The sequence below is a fragment of the Mixophyes fleayi genome, chromosome 4 (genome assembly GCF_038048845.1).
Source record: "Mixophyes fleayi isolate aMixFle1 chromosome 4, aMixFle1.hap1, whole genome shotgun sequence".
NCBI lineage: Eukaryota > Metazoa > Chordata > Amphibia > Anura > Limnodynastidae > Mixophyes > Mixophyes fleayi.
The window spans coordinates 4941483-4952134 of NC_134405.1; the positions used below are offsets into that span (position 1 = coordinate 4941483).

The window sequence follows — 10652 nt, forward strand, 5'->3', positions numbered from 1 at the left end:
ACCAAACCAGGATATAGAACACTCCACAGTACCACCTAGAGGCTGTAATACACCGAACCAGGCTATAGAACACTGCACAGCGCCACCTAGAGGCTGTAATACACCGAACCAGGCTATAGAACACTGCACAGCGCCACCTAGAGGCTGTTATATACTGGCCCAGGCTATAGAGCGATAGACAGCGCCACCTAGAGGCTGTAATACACCGAACCAGGCAATAGAGTGAAACACAGCGCCACCTAGATGCTGTAATACACTGTACCAGGATATAGAACACTCCACAGCGCCACCTAGAGGCTGTAATACACCGAACCAGGATATAGAACACTGCACAGCACCACCTAGAGGCTGTAATACACTGAACCAGGCTATAGAACGCTGCACAGCGCCACCTAAAGGCTGTAATACACCGAACCAGGCTATAGAGTGATACACAGCGCCACCTAGAGGCTGTAATACTCCGAACCAGGATATAGAACACTCCACAGTGCCACCTAGAGGCTGTAATACACTGAACCAGGCTATAGAACACTGCACAGCGCCACCTAGAGGCTGTAATACACCAAACCACCTCTCTCCTACTCTGTGCTCCTTCAAACGTGCACTCAAAACTCACCTCTTTCTCAAAGCCTACCAACCATCCACTTAACCCCCATCTCCTCCACTCATTCTCCCCTCTCTTCCATTCCCTCAACTGGCTCCTCTTGTGCCTGGTCTGTTTTCCCTCCCTTAGGATGTAAGCTCGCATGAGCAGGGCCCCCTTCCCTCCTGTCTCCATACCGGTTCTTCCGCTCCGTGTCTATTGCATCTGCCTGCCTGGAGTTTCTGAAGTATTGGTACTTTTGTTTATTGTTCTGTACTGTTATACCCTGTATAGTCTACTGTTTGTGCAGATGAATTACCCCCATTAATCCCCCGCTATACAGACAGTAATACAGAGTTCTCTGCAGAGATGAAACACATGACACATTTATTAACACAAACCTACTTATAAAACGTGAACAAAGTATCAGCAACAAAGACACAATTGGAAGAACGCTACTCTGCCCCCTACTGGGCATCACACAGTGTAAGTGCCGGATAAACGTAACAGAGCGCTCACAGCTTCCAGCTCCGAGATACTGTACATGTGAGACATCACCTCCAGGGGGCGCTCTAACCGAGGGGGGCTCGTCCCCTTCCCCGGAGTATGACCAGACTGACAGGGGCCCAGTCCCAGCGTTTCCCCCAGTGCAGCCTGTGACTGGGGGGAGATAACTCCCACATTATCACAAGGAATAAAGACAGGATCACTAGTAGTGACAGCATCACACAACACGTCCTCTGCTGCAGGGTGTAATACGGGGGATTCTGCTTCCCGGCTGATACACAGCACGACTACGGGGTCTTCAACCTGAGCGGGGGTCTGCGACACAGCGGAGGAGAAATATACACCAGGAGACATGATAGGAGGAGGGGTCATCAGTCGTAAACAGCCAAACACCTGCAGGAAGCAGAGAAATACATCAGATCACACTCGCCCGTCCCTCCCCCTGCAGGGTGACACAGACAGAAGAGACCTATGAGTCTGTCCCTCCCCCTCCAGGGTGACAAAGACAGAAGGGAGCTATGAGTCTGCCCCTCCCCCTGCAGGGTGACACAGTGACACAGACAGAAGGGAGCTATGAGTCTGCCCCTCCCCCTGCAGGGTGACACAGTGACACAGACAGAAGGGAGCTATGAGTCTGTCCCTCCCCCTGCAGGGTGACACAGTGACACAGACAGAAGGGAGCTATGAGTCTATCCCTCCCCCTGCAGGGTGACACAGTGACACAGACAAAAAGGAACTATGAGTCTATCCCTCCCCCTGCAGGGTGACACTGACACAGACAGAAGGGAGCTATGAGTCTGTCCCTCTCCCTGCAGGGTGACACAGACAAAAAGGAACTATGAGTCTCTCCCTCCCCCTGCAGGGTGACACAGTGACACAGACAGAAGGGAGCTATGAGTCTATCCCTCCCCCTGCAGGGTGACACAGTGACACAGACAGAAGAGACCTATGAGTCTGTCCCTCCCCCTGCAGGGTGACAAAGACAGAAGGGAGCTATGAGTCTGTCCCTCCCCCTGCAGGGTGAAAGTGACACAGACAGAAGGGAGCTATGAGTCTGTCCCTCCCCCTCCAGGGTGACACAGACAGAAGGGAGCTATGAGTCTCTCCCTCCCCCTGCAGGGTGACACAGACAAAAAGGAACTATGAGTCTGTCCCTCCCCCTGCAGGGTGACACAGTGGCACAGACAGAAAGGCGCTATGAGCCTGTCCCTCTCCCTGCAGGGTGACACAGTGACACAGACAAAAAGGAGCTATGAGTCTGTCCCTCCACCTACAGGGTGACACAGACAGAAGGGAGCAATGAGTCTCTCCCTCCCCCTGCAGGGTGACACAGTGATACAGACAGAGGGAAGCTATGTGTCTGTCCCTCCCCCTGCAGGGTGACAAAGACAGAAGAGACCTATGAGTCTGTCCCTCCCCCTGCAGGGTGACAAAGACAGAAGGGAGCTATGAGTCTGTCCCTCCCCCTCCAGGGTGACACAGACAGAAGGGAGCTATGAGTCTGTCCCTCCCCCTGCAGGGTGACACAGTGGCACAGACAGAAAGGCGCTATGAGTCTGTCCCTCCTCCTACAGGGTGAAACGGACAGAAAGGAGCTATGAGTCTGTCCCTCCCACTGCAGGGTGACACACTGACACAGACAGAAGGGAGCTATGAGTCTGTCCCTCCCCCTGCAGGGTGACACAAACAGAAGGGAGCTATGAGTCTGTCCCACCCCCTCCAGGGTGACACAGTCAGAAGGGAGCTATGAGTCTGTCCCTACCCCTCCAGGGTGACACAGACAGAAGGGAGCTATGAGTCTGTCCCTCCCCCTGCAGGGTGACACAGTGACACAGACAGAAGGGAGCTATGAGTCTGCCCCTCCCCCTGCAGGGTGATACAGTGACACAGACAGAAGGGAGCTTTGAGCCTGTCCCTCGCCCTGCAGGGTGACACAGTGACACAGACAAAAAGGAGCTATGAGTCTGTCCCTCCTCCTGCAGGGTGACACAGTGACACAGACAAAAAGGAGCTATGAGTCTGTCCCTCCACCTACAGGGTGACACAGACAGAAGGGAGCAATGAGTCTCTCCCTCCCCCTGCAGGGTGACACAGACAGAGGGAAGCTATGAGTCTGTCCCTCCCCCTGCAGGGTGACACAGACAGAAGGGAGCTATGAGTCTGTCCCTCCCCCTCCAGGGTGACACAGACAGAAGGGAGCTATGAGTCTGTCCCTCCCCCTGCAGGGTGACACAGTGACACAGACAGAAGGGAGCTATGAGTCTGTCCCTCCCCCTGCAGGGTGACACAGACAGAAGGGAGTTATGAGTCTGTCCCTCCCCCTGCAGGGTGACACAGTGGCACAGACAGAAAGGCGCTATGAGTCTGCCCCTCCTCCTACAGGGTGAAACGGACAGAAGGGAGCTATGAGTCTGTCCTTCCCCCTGCAGGGTGACACAGTGACACAGACAGAAGGGAGCTATGAGTCTGTCCCTTCCCCTGCAGGGTGACACAGTGATACAGACAGAAGGGAGCTATGAGTCTATCCCTCCCCCTGCAGGGTGACACAGACAGAAGGGAGCTATGAGTCTGTCCCTCCCCCTGCAGGGTGACACAGTGGCACAGACAGAAAGGCGCTATGAGTCTGCCCCTCCTCCTACAGGGTGAAACGGACAGAAGGGAGCTATGAGTCTGTCCTTCCCCCTGCAGGGTGACACAGTGACACAGACAGAGGAAAGCTATGAGTCTGTCCATCCCCCTGCAGGGTGACACAGACAGAAGGGAGCTATGAGCCTGTCCCTCCACCTGCAGGGTGACACAGACAGAAGGAAGCTATGAGTCTGTCCCTCCCCCTACAGGGTGACACAGACAGAAGGGAGCTATGACCCTCCCCCTACAGGGTGACACAGTGACACAGACAGAAGGAAGCTATGAGTCTGTCCCTCCCCCTACAGGGTGACACAGACAGAAGGGAGCTATGAGCCTGTCCCTCCACCTGCAGGGTGATACAGACAGAAGGGAGCTATGAGTCTATCCCTCCCACTGCAGGGTGACACAGTGATACAGACAGAAGGAAGCTATGAGTCTGTCCCTCCCCCTACAGGGTGACACAGACAGAAGGGAGCTATGAGCCTGTCCCTCCACCTGCAGGGTGATACAGACAGAAGGGAGCTATGAGTCTATCCCTCCCACTGCAGGGTGACACAGTGATACAGACAGAAGGGAGCTATGAGTCTGTCCCTCCCCCTGCAGGGTGACACAGACAGAAGGGAGCTATGAGTCCGACCCTCCCTCTGCAGGGTGACACAGTGACACAGACAGAAGGGAGCTATGAGTCTGTCCCTCCCCCTGCAGGGTGAAACGGACAGAAGGGAGCTATGAGTCTGTCCCTCCCCCTGCAGGGTGACACAGACAGAAGGGAGCTATGAGTCTGTCCCTCCCCCTGCAGGGTGACACAGACAGAAGGGAGCTATGAGTCTGTCCCTCCCCCTGCAGGGTGAAACGGACAGAAGGGAGCTATGAGTCTGTCCCTCCCCCTGCAGGGTGACACAGACAGAAGGGAGCTATGAGTCTGTCCCTCCCCCTGCAGGGTGACACAGTGATACAGACAGAAGGAAGCTATGAGTCTGTCCCTCCCCCTACAGGTTGACACAGTGACACAGACAGAAGGGAGCTATGAGTCTGTCCCTCCCCCTGCAGGGTGACACAGTGACACAGACAGAAGGGAGCTATGAGTCTGTCCCTCCCCCTGCAGGGTGAAACGGACAGAAGGGAGCTATGAGTCTGTCCCTCCCCCTGCAGGGTGACACAGACAGAAGGGAGCTATGAGTCTGTCCCTCCCCCTGTAGGGTGACACTTACATCCTGTGTTGCGGGTGACAGGCAGTTATACACCCGATGTCCGGCAGACAGTAACGGGTCAGTGTAGTAATATTCCCCGTTGTTTACAGAGTAACCTGTTGGAGAAGAGAACACTGATGAGGGGGGCGCAGCACAGACATGTTTGAGGTATGTGCACAGGGGGCTGGAGGGTGAGAGACGACATTAAATAATCTGCATTACGTGACGTTGGGGACAGTAGTGAGGGGCACCATGGAGAACAGGGAATCAGTGGCTGGATTGAGTCATGTGACACCAGCTTCCGGGGGGTGTTGGGGGTGTACATCCCCTATATGTAGAGGGGTAACGTAGGGCGGCCACTGTTACCACCGTTCTCACCCGGTCTCTTGTTACGGGTAATATATTTCTTGTCAGAACCCCCCGGACCCTGATTAATGGTGGTCGGGTTCCACCTAGAGACTGGCGTTTGTCATTATCAGAATCTATGTAGTCATTATAAATACCTTCCTCCCTCCGGCTCCGCATCCCCGGAGTTTCCGATGCCTGGAGTATCGCCACGGCTGCGTAATAAGCCTCAAACGTCGGGTGATATAATGTCCTTGTGGCGTGAATATTTTCTGCTACAAACAAGACACCAAAATTGCATTAATAACCGTGTGCAATAATATGGCAGTGGGAGGTAGGCAACCATACGCACACTTACCAGAGGAGTGATTAGTGGTGACGGATGCGTCACATGGACCCAGCAACTCGGCGTCATCCGCAGACCTGAGAAGGGGAGGCAGAGAGTGATACCAGCGGACTGAGCGGATACACACATTATTCGCTATCCGAAACTCAGGCAACGACAAACGAGGAAGACAGAAGCCCCGTTATTGCCGTCAGAGCAGCGCTCGTCTCACCTGTAATTCTCTTCGTCAGAAAAGTCATCTTCATCCTCCTCGTCCTCCGAGTCGTTGTCTAACTGAGCCCAACGCAGCATCTGCAATTCAGACAGACGTCAAAACACAGTACTGCACTGCCACCTAGTGGTCATACTGCAGAATGCAGGACATACACCGAAAGCAACGCTAGTGATTTCTGTATACAAGTATGGGATCAGTTATAATGTACACAGCTCGTCCCACTTGTCTCAGTTAGATGCTGAAATCCAGCGTAACGAATGGAAAAAGCTCTGCGCCTCTTGTGTCTGGGCGCAGTCACAAACACACGTTAGCGGCTCTAGCGCGTATCAAGCGCGGTTGTTCTGTAAGTGGACAACGTGTCAAATGCATAACATTGGGTAAACCCTCCCCCCATCATGTCACCGTGTGATCTGACTGGCTGGTGGGGGCATGGGCGAGCAGGGCGTTATTAATTATCGCAGTCCCTGAATACCGCTGGCGTTGAATCAGATATGTTATGTGCAGCGTTTGTGAATCTTACAAACAGCAAAACGTTCCCAACATTTGAAGAAACGTCATTTGTGGGATCTGATCGTTCTCAGAAGAATTTAGCCGGAATAAAGTGCTTTATAACAGAGCTCTCACAATACTCCAGTAATTCTAGACACCCCAATGTACAGATGGATATAATGTGTGGCACTCACAGAACTTTTACACTCGGTTTAATGTATATTTTAATGGTTCGCCAGTAAGGAAGGTATTTCTGACGGGAACGTCAAATTACTGTGAAAAGTTTGTTAAAATATCCTGAATTTACATACGAAGTGAACATTTATTTTAAAGTTATTATACAAAGGAGCTTTGAGCCATTTAAAACAAAGTTTATAATCTTCCAAGATAAAGATTTTTATTTATTTTTTAAATCTTGTTATTTCATCAAAACTTCCAGTGTAAATAATGAATAATGCGGTAACTGGTCCAGACAGCGCTGCCGGATATCACGTAACCAAGGAATAGTTTTAGGAATCCTTAGGAAGAGACGTTAAGAGATTCCATTCGCTATATTTAAAGTGATTTCCACACAACACAGAGATCCGCTGACGCTCACCTTTCTCCTGCTTCGTGCCGCGTCCTCAGACTGTATTTGTTGGGGACCCGGCCGGATATTTCCAATCTTATACCTTAAATACTTTCAGGATCCTGTGGAAGAAAAAAATATGTGTAAATTGGAGGACTGTCCCTATTGTCACACTAAGGGCACAGTACCACTTCCCTGGTTGTACTGCATGCAATTCTCTGATCTTGTCCTACAAGTTGCATTACTTATATCTGAAGGGGGAGAGTTTTACACTTAATGAGATAACATTATGACCATGCAATAATATCTCTATATATTACAGTACAGAGCATTGCATCCTCCTGCTGTCTACAACTCCCGATCTAGTTCTCTCAGCTGAGCAGCACTGACCACCTACCTCAGCTCTGCAGCCACCAGATCACTGCTAAGGGGGTAAATGGAAAAGTGCAACTTGTAGGTGCAAATACAAACACGTTTAACTCCTATCCACGGCCACAGCGCCATCTAGTGGCTGGAAAGGAATATCGCAGCCATCGGCCTGTTGAGCACTCCCGTAGCGCGGCGACAACACTGCCATCTTGTGGCAGAAAAACGGAAGCGCAAGTGGCAGCCAATTCTTATCTAGCTGCTGTTAGATCTGTATTATTATCACAGATTATCATGGGGGTCGGTAGTGTAAAGTAGTTTCCAGGACACGTGCCGAGCTTTTTGTACTCCCCCCCCCCCCATAAATATAACCTTATATAGGTCGCAGACATTCAGAGACGGCAAAAATAGGAATATTCTGTAGTTGGTTCTGTAGAAACACTTTTCATTCATGTAGCAATGATCCCTGTCTTTTCCACACCAGCTCTGTTTTATCTACCCCACGACGATTTCACTTTATCTGTCTCTTCCCTCATGTTCTGGGGCACAGAGTCTTAGATCACATAGACAGCATGCAGTGGCCCCTACCTTCTCCTGGACAGGACCCCAGACAAAACCCCCCCTTCTGTTTATTTATTGACTTCAGATTAGCTGATGGGAGGGGTCATTTAACCTTGCAAGTGCTGTAGACTTTGTTTTGTGATTTGCATGACAGAAAGAAACTCTGAAACACACTGGCTGCTTAGAACCAAGAGACGCGTCAACAAAGTAACCTATCCTTTGCCCCCAAACCTCCCTCAACACTTTTTATTGTAGTTACTTGGGCTGAAGCCAATGTATAAAAAACATTGTTCTCATCTATCAATTCAGTCCAGGGGTAACTGCAAAAGGAAAATAAGAGGGACAATCAGGAGTGTTTTGTACTGAGTAGCAATAATCGTGGGTAAACTAATTGCAGGCGAGTTTTTTATGGTTGGCCCAGAAAACTGATGCATCATCATCATCATCATCAACATTTATTTATATAGCGCCAGCAAATTCCGTAGCGCTTTACAATTGGGAACAAACATTAATAAGACAATACTGGGTAATACATACAGACAGAGAGGTAAGAGAACCCTGCTCACAATCTATGGGACAATGGGTGTTTGAAACACAAGAGCATGTGATGAATATAATAATATATAATATATGAGTTATATAAATATGAATGTATTGTACAAAGCTGATGGAATTCTGCTTATTGGAGACAAAGTGGATCTGTCACCTAAACTCTGCAGGTGGCCAGTTTGTGGGACAGACCATGGCACATTGATGCCACGGGGGTGGGGCCAAAGTGGCGTGATTCCTGTCCTGTCCTGTCCACCTCACTGGGAAGTTGGCAAGATGTGGGAGATAGCCCTCATTCCCGAGAGGACACCCGGACATTCAGAGAGAGTCGGTGAGTATGATGAGAGTGTAAACTGCCCATGTACTGGCGTGAGCATGCTCAGAGCGCTCCTGAGATACGTCATGTGACACAGTCTGCCAGCTTTAATCAGAGGCACTGATTGGTCAGGGACTCTGGTGCCGGGAGAGTGCACATAAACACATTACAAGCAGTACAGTCAGCCAGTCTGGCAACATACGGAAACCTGTGTGATTAGCTCCTGTGAGGAGAGTGTCACAGGATTTTCATCCCACAGGACAGCCCACAGCAACGACTTTCTTAAAAAGGGATTCAGGCTGGGATCAGGGTGGCCCATGACCTGACTACAGGCACTGTCTGGGCCCCTCTCTCTGAGATCCAACAAAAACATACTCCTCCCTGCCCCCTCTTCTTCGAACGTTTCCAGGTCCGTCACTGTCTCATGCCCCCCCCCCCACCGGTGGACTCCCTACGAGCCCTCACCTTGTATGAACGGCTATGTCTGCATTCTACGCTCTCCAAGGGTTTTATCTCTTCCATCTATAACTGGCTGACTGAGACTACCTGTGACTCCCAGGACCGTCACTGTCTCATGCCCCCCCACCGGTGGACTCCCTACGAGCCCTCACCTTGTATGAACGGCTATGTCTGCATTCTACGCTCTCCAAGGGTTTTATCTCTTCCATCTATAACTGGCTGACTGAGACTACCTTTGACTCCCAGGACCGTTACGAGCAGGAATGGGAGAGAGACCTGGGCCCCCCTCCAGACGAGTCCTGTTGGGAGGAGGATAGAGAGTGGAAAAACCCGAATCCCCGTACTCTACTGCCCTAAAAAACTTTGTGTACCATATCGCAGGCATGGAATCTATTACTTACTACCTTCATGACAAACGCCATACGTTCAACCTCGTCTGGGCCCCCGGTACCTTCAGGAGAGCCGCGACTCTCTGTCCGCCCCGCCTAATGTCCCGTGACACCTCACTCCGTGCAGGATTTGAGGTCTAAGCCGCCTCGGGTTTCTCCGGCCTGGACGTTCTCCATCTAGTTCCCAAGAAACAGAATGTGCTGTTTGGTTGCTTGTTCTTTCCTTGTTTACACTGATGTATAAATGTTTTATATCAACTAACATTTATCTTTGTTCAGTAGGTGTCATTTATGTCCACTTTGTACCTCTCCACCCCCCCATCCACTCCCCCCTATGTATAAAGAAAAGTTGAAAGGGAATGACTTGTACGTATGTTTGTATATCGATGCTCACTGTTTTTGATCTCTATTGTCCCCTTTCTAACTAAAGAGTTTAAAGAAAAAGAAAAATGGTTGTGTAGAATGGGGGTGTGGTTTGGGCATAGTGGGGTGGGGCTTATTTTATCTCAATTTTCTTTCTTTTTTAAGCCTGGTAGTAAAAGACCTCTGATCTCAGACCTCTAAGACGGATGGAAGACAGATGTCAGACTATAGGACACACAGCATCTATGTCCGGCCAAGAGTAATGTAGGGACATCATAGTGTGTACTGATCCGTTAGCAGCGGTGCAGGAGCTAACGCATTTCTCCGAGGAGAAGTACCACATGCACTGTGAGAATACACCGGCGTATGAGCCATTAACTACGTCATGTCTGGAGGGATCTCTACTTCATGTTGCAACTAATTTCTATGTTTTACAGATCAGTCTCACTGGTAGAAGCATTTTTATAAAAAACATTCTCATTTATGTAACTTTTATTTTTCATTAGTTTTGTTAGTGTCTTCTAATTGTATATTTCGGGAGGTTGATAGCAGGGCTGATCCTCTGCAAATAGTGCACTACTATGAGTGATCTATCGTTGCAGAGCTACAAGGACGAACAGGATCCCTAAAATGGCTACACTAAGGCTGGAGGAAGGGGCAACCCCAATGTGGATAATACGTTCCCCCCTTGGAATACATAGTGCTAATTGTAGAGGGCCCCTCAGCCACGCCCATCTTGCTGCACCAGTTAAAGGCATTAGTGAAGTGCAGCTGACATT

At 50.3% G+C, this 10652-nt stretch overlaps 1 protein-coding gene across 2 annotated transcripts; it reads right to left on the reverse strand.

Annotated features, from left to right (window-relative positions):
- Nucleotides 1–927: 927 nt before the first annotated feature.
- Nucleotides 928–7350, reverse strand: SAP25 (Sin3A associated protein 25). 2 transcript variants are annotated; one of them, XM_075204991.1, is made up of 7 exons: nucleotides 7268–7350; nucleotides 6901–6992; nucleotides 5811–5890; nucleotides 5612–5676; nucleotides 5412–5525; nucleotides 4930–5024; nucleotides 928–1483 (listed from the first exon to the last, which is right to left on the reverse strand). In XM_075204991.1, the coding sequence occupies exons 3-7, from the start codon at nucleotides 5888–5890 to the stop codon at nucleotides 1061–1063; spliced, it is 777 nt and encodes a 258-aa protein (XP_075061092.1). In that variant the 5' UTR covers nucleotides 6901–6992; nucleotides 7268–7350; the 3' UTR covers nucleotides 928–1060. The 2 variants fall into 2 exon arrangements, with proteins under 2 accessions (XP_075061092.1, XP_075061091.1); XM_075204990.1 differs by having other exon boundaries at nucleotides 5412–5528.
- Nucleotides 7351–10652: the final 3302 nt, after the last annotated feature.